Below are 15,270 nucleotides of genomic sequence, written 5' to 3'. Positions count from 1 at the left end.
GGACAGTAAACTCTTCCTGCTTCTATTTTCTTCTAAAGCTGTTTGGAAGAACAGCTGGGCTATGTGGGTCCTCCTTGGAGCAATATTTCACACAGGAGTGTTAGAAAAGATTATTTGAATTCATTCCTTCAGTCCCATATTTCAATTTTCATAGCAAGGGCTGCTGCCAACAAGTAGTGCAGCTTCAAAATACACAGAAATTAATTTAAATCTTTATTTTAAAATTGCACAGTTGTTACTTGCTCATTTCTCTGGTGTCTTTTGAAATAAAACTGCACCCCTCTAATTCTCCAGAGTTTTCTAGAAGCAAGCAACAGAAAATTCAAGGGGAGATTAGTGTTTATTTGAATTTCAGTGGTGCCAGGGGACCACAGTGAAAGTTCAGAGTGCTGTTGAGAAATTAGGCAAGTATCTAACTGGATACTGTGTTCTAATTAAAGCTTGTACAGACATTGATTTTCTTGTATTCCCAACACAACTGATGTTTCCTCACTATTTAATTTTTTAATATTAAAAATAGAAAACGGTGCTGACTCCAAAGGGAATTGCTGATAGCGCAGATTATGTAATGTTCCAATAAAATTGGGTTAAACTGAGTATTTAAAGGTACATTAGGGCTTAATCATGTGGGATTTTTAGTGAGAAGGATGGGAGGTACTTTGAATGCAGGCTGGATGAGCACAAGACTTTTTGGGACATTTGGAAAATTGCTGCTTGACAGGACAAGCGTTTAACCATTGGTCTGTCCCCTGAAACTTTGTCAATCCTGTCATCCCAAGGTGCAGCTACCCCAGTAACAGCACTCAGCAAAATCCACTCTGAGTTCTTCAGCAGCCTTTGACCATAGCAGCTGTACAGGGAATATGGCATGGTTTAATTTAATTTAGGTGATGCATTAATTTATTTATACTTTGTTTATTATTGATTTTTAGTGAGTTATCCTTGTCTTACATTTACAGGCCCAGGATTGTCATATTGCTTCACTTCATGAGGGTCTTGTAGTTCATGCTGTGTCTGAATTCCTCCTTCATGCTTCCTTGAATGTTTAATCTCCTAAAACATTATTATAATTGAAATAAATGTTCCCATATTGGCAATTTGTATTGCTAAACTTGTTTTGACTTTGGTTTGTATTATCTTTCAACTGTATTGAGACACAGATTTAGTAACTTTTCAGGCAGTATTCCCTGAGGGGGAAAAATGGAATTGCCAGTACTGGTTTTCTATTCCATACTAATGCAGTGAAGTACATGGTGAGATGATTTAGGCTAAAATAGGTACTAAGAACTTGATTTTAAAATTGTTTTAATGTGTCTGGGTTTATACTTTGACCTGAGAACCTTGATAAATGCTTTTGACTACAAATACTGCACTTAAAAATAAATACATTTGGAGTAGGGAGAAAGCAGTGACCAGGGAGGGACTAAAAAGTGGCAGCAAGAGAAATAAATAAATAAATGTGTTCTTGGATGTAGTCATAGCAAATATTACCAAAACCAGTGAACATAGCTGAAAGGCAGGGTAAAGTGGAACAAAGGATTGCTCCTTTTTTCTTTTGCTTTTGAACATCAGCATTAGCTGAAAGAAGAAGTACAAGAAAAATAAACTCAGCAGGGAACAGACAGGGACATTCCAAAGTGATTTTTGGAAATAGCTGAAATTACTGAATGTCTTTAAAGGCTAAAGTGATGATAAAAGGAAAAAATAGCCCTTGTCCTTTCTTTCTGAGTCCATCCCTAATTTGAAATCACAAATCTGATGGTTTTCTCCAGGTTTCATCCTTAAATGTGTAACAAGATGTTGACATCAAGGAAATGCAAAAAGGGCTTGTCACACACCTGGCACCTTTGCTGCTTCTGTGCTGTGGATGTGTTTGTATCAGGTGATGGAATACCAAAAGTCAGCAATGTGCTGACTCTCAACACAGGCCCCAAAAATACAGCCTTTGTCATGGGGATCCTAGTTAAAATTGTACTTTACACCTTTCCTGTCTGTGAGGTTGAGATAGTCAAGTTAATATTTGCAAGGTGAGTTACAGCAGGATTTAATACAAGCTGTGAAAATGGATTGAGCTTGAAATGCACGAGATGTTTACTCTCTGATGTGAGATGTATTCTGGATGATTTATGATTTTAGAGTGTGAAATAAATCCTTAATTTGGTTTTTATTGCCAAATAACAAAATTTCAGATGTTGCAAGGCACCTGTGGAGATTTATCCTCCTCTGCCTCTGCTCAGAGCAGGGTCAGCCTACAGCAGCTTGCTCAGGACTGTGTCCAGCTGTGATCTGAATACACACAGATGGAGATTCCACAACCTCTGGGCAACCTGTTGCAGTGTTCAGCCGCCTGTGTAGTGCAAAAACTTTCTCCTAATACTTAAAATGGAAATTCCTGTTTTGTCCCTTCATGCCCAAATAAATAAATGTATCACTGGGCACCACTGGGAGCAGTCTGGCTCCATCTTTACTGCATTTACAAATTCACACATTTGGAAAATCTCCCTGAGCTTTTTTTCCCCAGGCCAAACTATCCCATTTATTTAAACCCTTCCTTCTATGACAGACACTGAAATTCCTGACCTGTTTTTGTGGCCCTTCATTGGACTCTCTCCATAATGTCCCTGTCTCTCTTGTCAGGATGGGAACAAAGCCCAGGAGCCTGATGGTTGCAAGGACACTTTGCTGGCTCATGGTTGGCTTGGTGTCACCAAGATATCCAGGTCCTCTGGAAAGCTGCTTTGCAGTCAGTCTGTCTAGTAAAGCAGCTGTTTGTCAAAGGTGCAAGCAATCTAAATCTAATCTTTTATTTACTTTAATAATTAAGTCATATTTGAAAGTATTTTAAGTCTTGCAGAAGGATTATTGTACCAGGACCAGAGAGCAAAATGAACTCTGAATCCTTACTGTATTCTTAGCTTTTCTAACAGATTTTATAGATTTTTTCAGATTTGTATAGGTTTGAATTTAGATGGACCAAGTTATTTTGCAGAAATGCCACCTGGAAGGGGCTTTAGCTCACAGATGTCAAAGCCTTCAAGCCTTAGATGGGGATCAGAATGTAGAGGTTAAAGAATAATAAGATTTCATGGTATCTACAAAGGACAATGTGGAGTCACAGTGTGAATAATGTGAGTAATTACAGCTTGGTTCCTTGTAACATGAACTTGTTAGCACTGCATTGTTGGCCATCAGCCAACACTAATAAGAGGAAGTGTTGTTTATTTTTTATATTATTTTTTATTATCAAACTGCTGATGTTGAAGACATTATTTGCATTGAAACCATTTTCCTTATGAGATGCCTCTACTATCACTTTATTAACCAATTTGCAGTTAATTGATTTAAATATTTTTTAATGACTTTTGACTGTCTCATTAGTGGAAATTATTTAATTTCTGAGTACTCAAAGCTCATAGTGAAACGTGACTTAGAACTTTGATTGTGCTACTGGAAGTCATAACACTGACTTTGTTTCTGATATAGTCAGCAAATGTGGGAATGTGTCAGGAGGAGTTACACTGAGAGGAAATAACTTCTAGACAGATTCAACTTGCCTAAATCTCAGGTACTCCCACCACAGTAAAGAAAACCCTCTCAGCAATAGTAAATACATCTTGTGTTGTAGTCTGGTACAACTGCAGCATCTCAGCAGGGCTGGTTTGCTTTGCTGGTTTGCTTTGCTCCTCCCCCAGTCTTGGAATAGTCCTTGACATTACTGAGAAAACACAGGGGTTTCTCTGAAGTGCAAGCCCTGGGAGAACAATAGTCCTTCCTCTTGGAAGCTCTGAGGGACGCTGGCACAGAGCCTTGCATACAAAGAAATTTGACGATGCTTGACTTTAGACCATTAGCTTTTTACACCACAAGATCCAATAAAATACAGTAGAATTAAGTCATAGAATCATGGAATGCTTTGGGTTGGGAAAGATCTTGAAGATCATCTAGTTCCAGCTTCCCTGCCATGAGCATGAGCTCCTTTCACTAGACCAGGTTGCTCTGTCCAAAATTTCTGATTTATATGCAGTCTAAATCTGCCTTCTTTTAGTTGACTGTAGCTTGTTTCTGGCCCATGGTAGCACACTCTACCTGTCTATTTAATACCAAGAGGATTAAAGCTGCTCATTTAAACTGAGATGTGTAATTGCAGCATTACTCACCAGTCTGGTTTGAATTTAGAACAGCCCAAATAAGCATCGTGGTGTTGTTACCTGAGCTTTCTTTGTATCGTAAAACAACCAGCAGCTCTTGTAAAGTAGTTGTTTAACAGCAGCTGTGTTTTACAAAGTTTTGGCCTGGGGCAGAGTTTTACAGTCACACTACAAGCTCAAACCCTGGGGCTGGTTTTAATGGGAATGTTAATAGGTCCATAAGCAGGGATATGGCATGTGTTTCTATACCTGGAGCTATCAGATTTATTGCTGCTTTGGTGCTTCATAAAGTAAACGTTGGGCTTTTTAAAAGAAGTTGTAAGGAACCAGTGATGATCAAATACTGAAGGAAAACTGCTATTCTAATTTTGTGGAGGGGGTTGTTTTACTTTGAAAAACCTCTGTGAAATATAACCGTGTGAAAACGGACCCTGTACCCAGTACTGTCAGTCTGATGTCTAATTCCACATTTTGATGAATATGGAAACATTATAATAGTGGTTTGCCTGTCCATTGAAATGACACCTTGTAAAGCACTTCAGTGTGTAGGTACTGGAGTCTTGCATTGCTTTCCTGTTTGCTGCTCCCAAGGGATGGAGATTGTCCATATTTAAGCCTATGGCTAGACATGTAAATGCTTGGTTTGGTGTTTCCCCAATAGCTTTTCTCCCTCCATAGCTGTTCTTCAGCCACATAAAACCTGATGAATTGTGTATTAAGTGGCTGGAGTGTGGTGAATTAATACTAAAGCAGGCATTCTTATGGTTCTCTGGGAAGACGTGACTCAATTTCGCTTTGTGTTGTAGCAATTCTCCCTGCTGTCTGCTTATGTAAACTTTAAATAAAGCTCAGCAGTTTCACCAGTGACCTTGAGGTAGAGTGGGTTGTTCTGAAGGATGCAGAGCATCCTGTACAAGGTCAGTGGCCTTGTCTGAGCCTGAAAACTGCAATTTCACTCCAAACAGTTGGAAGTTGGGATTCATCTGCCTGAATTTGTCCTGGTGAAACTCCCTACCCTGAGGACCTTTGGGGTTTAGCAATGGCTATTTTAACCTTACAGGAGAGAGTCTTGCACTTTGGAGCTTGTATAGTCTTGTTGTCTTGGTGTTACTGTGCCAGAGGGGAGATTTTGGTGCCTGTTTCAGCTTTAAAGTCAATGTTTGTGTAAAAACAGCTCACGGGCTCCTTTGGTGAGGAGAAGTCAAAGAGTTCCTGAGGGGCTGCTGTCATTTTCAGATCTGTGTCTGTTCATGAGGGGTAAAGAGGAGGAGAGGCTTTAATTTGGGTCTAAGGTTGGCTTAATTAATTTTAATTTATGGCCAGAAAAGAGGAACAATGAAGCTGTAGTGGTTTCTTGAGTTTTCACAGAGATAGGAAACTGGGTGGGGGAAGTCCCTCAAGGGTGAAACACTGGGGGAATGTTGGGAGAAGCTTCTCCTTGGCTTCTCTCACCATCTCCCCTGAGGGCAGGACATCAGAGGCCTTTTGTCTGTCCAGTGTAAGTTCCTGCCTTTCCCTTGGATTAATGCAGTTCAGCCATTTATTCAAAGAGGTAAAGACATCCTGCCCAGATGGGCTGTTGTTTCTTCTCTGTCTGGTGGGTCAGAATTTCATAGATGCTTAATACTTCCAGTCAGGTTTTAGCCTCACAAATGTTATCTACGATCTGGAGATTTCAAGCACTGATATTGCTGGTGCTAATTCCTGTTAGCTGAGCTCATGGTTTGTTACTGTGGCTGGTGTGGGCACAGCTGCTGCTGGAGGGGAGATGCTCTCCCTCACCCTGATCACTGCTTCTCTTCCTGTTCAGCACCTCAGGCATGGAACTAAGCCAGTTCTGAACACCAAATCAGCTGGGTTTTGTTTTGATTTCCCCCCCCCCCCCCCCCCAATAGTTTTCTGAGCCATTTTTTGGGCAGGTGACAGGGTGATGATGGCTGAAGCTCTGAGGGGCAGCCAGGCATTACAGGAGCTCAGCTGGAAGCAGGGGGGTCTCTCTTGTCCCTCTCAGTGAGGTGAACCAGGGCTCAGACATTCAGTTTACTACCAGCAAGACGTTCAGAGCGCTTTGCCAAAAAGATCAAGTTTAGTTTATTTTTAACTCACATTTTCAAAACTGCCTCCCTGTGAGGAGGAGGTAGGGAAAGCTCTGTGCACTTGCCCAAGGCCTGGAGCAGAGCCCTGCAGTCCTTTGCTCTCTGCAGCCAGCAGACTGGAATGATGCTCTGGGCTGGCAGGCAGGGAGGAGGTGCTCTTTGCTCTTTTTCTCTTGGACTGCATTGATTTCTCAGACACCATCTGCTTGTGGCTGACTAATTAGAAGCAGTAGCCAAGAGGCAATTTTCTTCTTTTTCCTTTGACATGCAGACTCATACCACTGTGCCTTTTGCCATCAGACTTTGAAATCGGGCTAGTGAAAAATAAAACTTAGCCACTTGTTCAGAAATTGCTGAGAGGGGGGATAGCTGTGATCTGAATGGTTCCTCACTGAATAATGAACTTCAGTCTGGGTGGGTTTGTGTGCCACTGGTTCCCAAACTAGAACAAAAGGAGTGAAGATTTCATTGTTTTAGCCTTGGAACAGGAGAGCCTGGTGTTGGTGTGTGGCTTCTTAGTGGGGAGCCTCCAGTTCAGTGCAGGGGTTTCCTTATCCCTCTTTAGAGGTTTGTTGTAGGAGCAGACTTGGCAAATTCTAGGGATGAAAACTGTTTGAACTGAAAGCTGCTATTTGGTGTTGAGGGCTTTGTCAGGGACCTGGGTTAAGTCACTGAGAAACAAATGGAAGAGGTTTTGCTAAAGATACCACTTCTGTAAATAATTGTGGTGTTCAAGTTCAGATCACTTGCTCCAAGGGGCTTTCAGTTTCTCTGGTAGTCATCTGGATAAGTTTTTATGTTTGTAGATGCATAAATATTTTAGTTGCTTTCCAAAAGGAAGTGAATCTTCATGGTTTTCTGGTAAATGCTTTGTATGAAGAAGTATAAGATTCATGCATAACTAAAATTAATTTCTTTCTTTTTTTCCCTTTCCCTAGAATATGACAGATACCTAGCATCTAGCAAAACCATGGCAGCAGCTTACCTTGACCCAAACTTGAATCACACCCCAAGTTCAGGTGCAAAGACTCACCTCAGTACTGGCATGGAACGTTCCCCAGGGGCCATGGAACGAGTCCTGAAGGTTTTCCACTACTTTGAAATCAACAGTGAGCCAACAACGTGGGCCAGCAACATCCGGCATGGAGACGCCACCGATGTCCGAGTGAGTCCCTTTTTTAGCTTTCTTGTGCCATCCTTAGCTGAAGTGTTATCTTCAAAAATGGGAGGTAAAAATGGGAAGCAAACAAACATAAAAGTTTCATGGTTTATTTTAAAATAATCTTAACCCTTTGTATATTTTGCATAAAATCAGGAACTTTAAGTGGTACCAACCTGTGTGACACCTCAAGGCAGGGATGAAAGTGACATTAAATGACATTTTGCATGTTTTAAAGAAATAATAAGAAATTAGTGTGTTTAATTGTAAGATGTGTGTATTTACGTGCTTAAAATGGTTAAATATAATGTGTACATCACTTAGGGAAAGAAATACTGTTTGGTTTTTCCCCCAGACAGTCATTCCATCCTCTCCCCCTCTAGTCACCTGCTGCTTGTGTTTTTATAATATTGTTCTTCAGTTCATCTATGGAAAAACCCAAAAGTTGTGACTTTCTAGAGAATAAGTATCTGTAATCTTTAGAGTTCTGTGGAAATGTTATATATGCATGAGAACACTTTATTGTGACTTACATCCTCTCTAATGTTGAGATCTTACCTTTTCTGCATTTATCCTTTAAATTTTTGAGGTTTTGTGGTATCTAAACTGTAACTAAGCCTAGTTTAGCATGTCAAATGCTTTTGTGGTTTGCTTGTTTTTTAATTATCCTCCAAGAGCAGAATCTTGCAGGGTGGTAGGTGGTGTGTGGGGTTGTTTTCTGCTGTGAGGTACTTGCTGTGGAAGCAGGTCCCCATCTGCTCCTTCCTTCCAACAGCTCTTCAAATTCCACTGCAAAGATTCTGCTGGGGAGAGAGGGTTGTCATGGAGTGATGGAGACTTGTTTCTCCTTCTATCCTCTATTAATTTTCCTTTGTGCAAGAGAAAATTAAATTAATAAAAAAACACGAAGAGTTTTCAATGTTTATCTCCCTTTCCCACTATTTATTTCCTAGCATGGCTGTATGTGCAAAGGCCCAAGAGAATTCCTCAGTGGGGGAGTTCTTGTAATCTTGAACACAGACCTGTGAAATCCAGGGATTTTCATTGGTGATGATCAGAAAATCTCTCTTGTCAATTCAATAAGCTCCAATTTGTGTTTAGGGATAATGTAGTGAGCAGAGGTTCAGCAACAGGAATCATTATCAGCAATTGCATACATATTTTATGTGGAGTAAAGTTTTTTTGGGTGCCGCTGGAAATGTTCTTGCTCCTTGACTTAAGTATTAATGGTTTGCTATCTCTAATCTGATTGATTTGTTTCATAAAGTGCATTACTCAGTACAAGAGGAGCAAAACTATGTCTCAGTATGTTTTTAACCTTGCAAACCTCTCCTGTGGATAAATGTCTAGGGCTCTTAATGTGGTACTTGAAATGAAGGCTGTCTTTCCAGAGAAGTATGTAAAACCCTGGAAAACAAAAGCAGATATTAAGTCTGTTTTTTTCCAGCTCAGGAATACCTGTGGTTATGGACTTGAAAGATACAAAACTTGGATTTGCTAAGAAATTCAGTGCTGAGTTCAGTTGGCAGTTGTATATTGTTTTTGAAAGCAAGAATATGCCATTTTTTAATAAAAGCAGGATCAAAAGAACAGGCACATAGCAGTTACTTGAGGCTTGCCTTAATTTTTAATTTTTACATGTATTTTAATTTGACGGATACTTCAAAAAAAAATGGGTTATTTGTATTGTTCTGATGGGTTGCTGTTAAACTTCCTTCTTTTAGCAAATGTCCTTCTTTTGTAATTTTGTGCAACTGGGACAGTGGCTGTTGAATGTGAATGTGCAGGTAGTAAAGGTCTAGCACTGATGTATTACCATGACATTTATTTTAGAAACAGTAAACCCTTGTTGGAGTACAAGCCTACATTCCATTGGAATGACTGCTGTTCGACCAAGCTGAATAATTTAAGATTAAAATAGCCTGTAAGGTTTTTATGCCTCCTTTTGTGGAGGATACTCTGCCATTTCTTCTGAATTACAGCTTGAGGGAGGAGACTGGAGCTGGGGTTGTTTCCAAGGAGCTCTGAAGGAATATTCAAAGGTGAATGTCTTTGGGACAGCTCTGCCATTAAAATGAAAAGAAATAAAGTCTTCCATGGCTGCTCCCTGGTCAGCACAGCTGCTGGTGATAGCTGGGCAGCATTTCCAGTATTTGGGGTACATTCCCAGTGTTAGAAGTCACACTTGGTCAGAAGTCTCCAGATGAGCCAGTTAAAGGTGTTTCTGCTGCTAAAGTCAGAGGACTTTATGGAATCTACCCAGGGAAAGTAAAGTTGGAACTTTCTTTCCTGATTTGTGATTCCTGACATCATCTGTTTCTAAGAAAGTGCAGTTTGCCTTTGAGAATGAAGGATATGTTTGAGAGTCAAACCAGCAATAAAAAAAAAAAAATCTTAAATATCCTAGAGTGTAGAGTAGAAACAGTGATTTAGCTGTATACCTTCTATGCAATTCCTTGGTCATAAAGGTAAACACTTTTTATTAAAACTTAGGTGGCTAAGCTCATATGAACAGAACTCGGCTTTCTGTAGGAGTCCTTAAAAGGATGGGCTGTGATTTCCTTGCTGTTTGTTTTAAAATATCTTTCACCAAGACAGCAGTGTGGCTCCACATAGGCTTTGCTTTGAGGAGAACTTTGGGCTGTGCACCTCTGCTTATTCTGGATGGATTTAGTCCCTCAAAAACTTGTATCCTCAGAGGGATGAAGGCTGTGCTCTGCAGTGGATGCAAGAGCAGCTTCTCAATTCTGGGAACTGCTTTCTTGGATTTCAAAGAACTGGCATGCTCTCATTACCCTCTTTTTCTTTGGTGTTATACTGAAGACATGCTTCATTTCCAAAAGAAAGAAAAGGCTTTTATGGATGTGCAAACAGTGGTCTCCTCCTGTGAATGTGTATGCAGACACAGCCAAACATTTGCCAGGGGAAGAAAAGTTGTTTATCTTCCTTGTTTATCTTGGTATGGCTTGTTTGGATGTGGTGTCTGGGTGCTTGTGCACAAAGGGATTTCCAGGGAGGGAATGCAGGGCATTCTGTGCCCTGCTCACAGCCTCAGGTGTGGCATGTGAGGAGGTGGCTGTTGCTGAGATGGAATTTTTTGGTCTCAAGTGCACCCTGAAAGTCAACACTGCTACTGGGTCTTGATCAGCACTTAGGAGAAAATCACCTCTGTTTTCAGATATGGTTGAAGCAGAATTGTAACCATCATTAAGGAAAAAAAAAAAAGACTGCGATGCATGTAGCAGATTGAATGGGTAGAGAAGATCTGGGATTTTTGGAAAATGGGCATTGGGAAACCTTGTGTGAGTCCTTAGAGGTGACTTTTTATAAAGTGCAGATCTTCTGTGCAGTCTCCTTTCCCATCCCAGAGGTGCCCAGCTTGCATCAATTACACCTTTTTTAAAAGTTCTAGCCTTTAAAGCTTGTCCTTGATTCTTAACCAGTTGTTGTGAGAAGTAAAGACATTATTTATGTGGAAATAACGAACACAAATCTCAAACCAGGTTATTGCCAGTCATGTGTTGTATATTGATTATCAGAAAGGTTTTTTTCTTTCCAATTTTGTTATACTGTCTACAACCTAAGCTGGATAGAGATAGCATTAAAACATTTAACCTGTCAGATTGGTCCTTATTTTTGTAGTTGAAGAGAAGCATGGTTAGAGCTCTTGAACAAATAAAGGTAATGTTTGGGGTTGCCTTAACCTGGTCACAATTCAGATCTCCTTCCTTTTCTATGCAGTACCACCTTGAAATGTCAGCTTCCTTAGTGTTGACAGAATAAGAACTCAAAAAGCTGAATTTAACAAGTACAGTAGCTAAGGGGAAGGATATTATCTAACTTTACAAAACCCTAAATGCAAGAAGCATTGGCTACATCCCATCCCATCCCATTTGCAAAAAGACCAGAGCAAATTCCTCAGCTTCTCTGCCCACCTGCAAAACCCTGCTCCTCCCAGGTATAAGGCACATGTGCAGGTTGGAAAGCTGTGTGCTCTGGTCTGTTCCCTAAGCTGAGTGCTTTAGGGGAAGGGCTGAAGCACACTCAGCTGGGTCTTCACTGAGCAGTTAATTCAGCTGTTACTGTGTTCCTGTGTTGCATCTTCTTTCCTGTCTGCCTCTCCCATTCAGTCCATGCTGTACTTTCCCCTATTGGTGCAAGAGAGCAGAATGTTTGAGTGGAGATCCAGTTTGTGGTGGAGGAATGGGAAGATCCTGCAATGCAAAGGTTTGAAATTCAAATGTTGTCCTGGTAAAGACACGAGTGTCATTGGCAGCTGGGCCAGCTCCCTCTTGCTGTTTGTTTTCTCATGCTGCCACTGTAGCTGTGCTGGCACAGGTGGTGTGACTGTTTTGGCAAACTCATCCAAGTTTAAATGAATGATTGTTTTGCTGTTGTTGCAAATCCAGATCAGTTCTGTAATCTTGTTAGCTGCATTGTCTTGCACCCTGACACAGCTGAAAAGGCTGGGGGGAGAAAGGAAATGCCTGTTCATGCTGGCACTGAGGGGACAGAGTATTAAAGCCTTGTTGATGAACATCCCTTGTCATCCTCAGCAGCATTCCTGGTTTCCAAGCATTTCCCAAGAAGGATATTGCCTGTTCTGAAAAAGGGCAAGAGGCTTGTCAGTCCAGCCTCAGTGCCAGATGTGATTCCACCCACTCACCTCCAAGTCTCCTTTTTCAAACCTGGGTTATTTAGAGCCAATGTCTGGACAAAAGGTGCCACACATTGACTGTGGCTACTCTGGAGCAGATCTGTGCTGCCCAATACTGATCCTGAACTCTCTGCTGCCCAGCTGTGGAATGGCCAGATGTGCTTTATTGCTGCTCAGTTCCTCCCAAGCCAGAAGCTTGAAGAGTTGTAGGAGAATGGGCATGGGGTGGAGCTGCTCTGGTGTTTCTACTGCAATCTGAAAGGAAATGCAAATATATTAATTGGATGAGTTTTTATCTACTGGGTTTTTCTTTTAAAATAGATTCCTACTAGATTTAAAATAGGTTCTTACTGGGTTTAGTAACAGGGAAAGCAGCTTGGTCACACAAAGCTCTGTGGAAAGAGGCTGTGAGTGCTGGCAGGAGTCAAAGCTGGATTAATATTTTTGGTGAAGTCAGCTCTTTACAGCAATGGTTGCATATTCAAATCTCATTTCTGTGTGAGTGCAGTGATATATGTGCTTTGAGGCAGTGGAATTATTTGATGTACAGAAGCAGACTGGAGTGCAGTGATTCAAACATCAAATAGATGTGTGTAAAAAATGTATAAAATCATTCCTGGTCTAATATAAGAGCTAGAAAATTGGTGTGATTTACCTTTTTTCTTTCCTTTTCTCTGCTGTGTGCCTGCATGAACTGCACCAGATAACAAGGCATAGTTGTATTGTTACTTCGTAGGTGCCTCCCTTCTGAGAACCTGAGAAAAGTAGCAAGAATTCAAAATTTTGAATCTTGAAATGTAAACAAAAAGGTGTATGGTATAGTGCTAATCAGTATACTAAGACTGAAGTATCCTTGGGCTTTGGAATGGCTGTTTTACTTGTGCAAAATACTCTTGATACCCTCAGATGAGTCACACATGCGAAATAACATTTTAAACCTAATCTCAATAGCCCTTTGACATTTTTCTGAAAACATCTAGATGTGTAGATGGGTTCAAGTCAATGTCCTGCATCAGTGTTATAACTGTACAAAAACTGGATCCAAGGGGGCTCTCAGACTTTGCCAGGGCACCTGAGGATAGGGAGTAGTGAAATACAGAATCACAGAAAAATCTGGGTTAGAAAGGACATTTAAAGGTTGTCTATTCCAGCCCTGCTGCAATGAGCAGGGACATTCTCAACTTCCCTGATCAGGTTGCTCAGAGCCCAATCTCACCTGGCCTTGAGTGTTCGTGGGGATGGGGCATCCACCACATCTCTGGGCAGCCTGGTCCAGTGTTTTACCCCATCACTGTAAAAAACTTCATAAATCTAACCTAAACCTTCTCTCTTTCTATTTAAAGCCATTTGCCTGTATCCTGTCACTTCATACCCTTGCAGAAAGTCCCTCTCCAGCTCTCTTGGAGTCCCTTTGGGCGCTGGAAGGGGCTTAAGGTTCTCTCTGGAGCTTCTCTTCTCCAGGCTTAGCAGCCCCAGCTCACCCAGCCTGGCTCCATGGGAGAGCTGCTCCATCTCTCTGATGGTCTTGGTGGCCTCTGGACCTGCTTCAGGAGCTCCATGTCCTTCCTGTGCTGGGCCCCCAGGGCTGGATGCAGCTCTGCAGGTGGGGTCTGACCAGAGGGGACAGAGGGGCAGAATCCCCTCCCTCACCTGCTGCCCACACTCAAAACTAAATTTATTGTCAGCTTTTCAAACAGCATTGCATTAATTTGGGAAGTGTGCAGTAGGATCAGAAAAGTGCTGATTAATGCAAGAAGACTGGAAAGCGGGGCTGTAGCAGCTCTGCTCTGTCAGTGCTGTCAGTGTGTGCTTGGAAGGTTCCCTGTGGGATTCTGTGTGGGTGTGAGAGGTATTTGGGGTGACAGATGTGAGCATGGTTGAATGTGAAAGGCTCTGAGGCTCTTGGGTGGATGTGCTGCTTGGGCTGAGGTGTCTCAGTGCTGGGATGGTGACAGGATCCTGGCCAGCAGGACAGTCTGTCTGCAGGCTGTGCTTTCAGAATTATCTTGTTGGGCTTCAGGGGCAGAGTTCTTGTGCAGCCCCATCAGTTTCCCAGTCTTGTTTATCATATGATACACAAATGTGCTTGCTGGATAAGCACAGGAATGAGAAAAGAGGAATGTGGGCTTTGTGCTTTGACTGTCAGTGTTATCAGAGGACAGCCCAGATTTTGGTATAGCGGGCACATTCTCCTGTATGAAAATGATAAATTAATTTTCATCAGACCTTTGCCATTTACTTTTGTTCAGCTTTTCATTTAAGCCCCCCATATAAATCTGTCATCAGGAGTTGCAATACTTGATATATCAATAGTGTTTGACATCTTTGAAGTGTTGCACAAACATTAGCACGCTGTGCCTCTGTCAGAGCTGCTACTTAAAGACCTTTTCTGGTGCAAGAAACTTTGTCCTTCCAACTAAATAAGGAAATTAGGTTTGTAGTCACACTGGGAGTATATTATTCTGTCTTCAATTTATTCATAGTAGCACATCAGTCTTGTTAAATTACAAGCAATCAATTCATTTTGACTCATTTACAGAAGCAAAGTGTTATTGATACATACTGGGAGAGCCAAGGGTACTGTGTGCCCTTCGGCCTTTCTCTGGTCTGTCTTGATTTTTCAACATTCTCCTAAATATATTGTACTGTAAATTCTAATTTTGGGCACATTCTCCTAATGTAGGGCAAATATTAATCTATTTTTTAAATTAGCTGTGATGCAGATCTGTGTTTCTTTGGACAAATGAGTAAAGATGAGAGCTATCCAGGTTTCTACATGAAGAAAAGCCTGCTATCCAGGTTTCTACCTTTTTCTTCTTCTCTCTGGGGTAAAGGGAGTGAAAGGTCACCTATCCCTTGCCTGTTATTGATAAGAAATTCCTCTGAAGGCTTCCCACTGTCTCCTGCTCAGCTGCACTAGTCTATTTTATGTTCAGAATGTAAATGTCAGCTTCAGAAACTTAATTAAAATCAATGTGGTTACACTAAACCACATTCAAGTGGCAGCTGATTGTGTGACTGCCTTGCAGTTGTAGGGAGCTGCCAACAGACACATGAAAACTCCTCATAGGAATTTATATTCATGTAGGGATGGATCCTCTGTACCCAAAAAGAAATCTCATTCTGGATTAGGTTTTTGCTGGAGTCAAGCTCTTTAACAAGCATTAATTTGAGGTCAAGAGTTTGTAGTCAGGTTGAAACTGCTGGTCC

The 15,270-nt window shown here is 41.3% G+C and overlaps 1 protein-coding gene across 2 annotated transcripts in view; it reads left to right on the top strand.

Annotated features, from left to right (window-relative positions):
• PTK2 (protein tyrosine kinase 2) overlaps positions 1–15,270 on the top strand; it is a 151,602-nt gene that overhangs the window by 39,520 nt on the left and 96,812 nt on the right. For both annotated transcript variants that reach the window (XM_058802084.1, XM_058802075.1), the window contains one exon: positions 7,183–7,409. In XM_058802084.1, the coding sequence (XP_058658067.1) occupies positions 7,215–7,409 (195 nt within the window). In that variant the 5' untranslated portion in view covers positions 7,183–7,214. The remainder of the gene's footprint in view (positions 1–7,182; positions 7,410–15,270) is intronic.

The sequence above is a fragment of the Ammospiza caudacuta genome, chromosome 1 (assembly GCF_027887145.1).
Source record: "Ammospiza caudacuta isolate bAmmCau1 chromosome 1, bAmmCau1.pri, whole genome shotgun sequence".
In the NCBI taxonomy this organism is placed as follows: Eukaryota; Metazoa; Chordata; class Aves; order Passeriformes; family Passerellidae; genus Ammospiza; species Ammospiza caudacuta.
The sequence above is the reverse complement of the archived record's forward strand: the minus strand, read 5'-3'. Positions and strand labels throughout refer to the sequence as shown.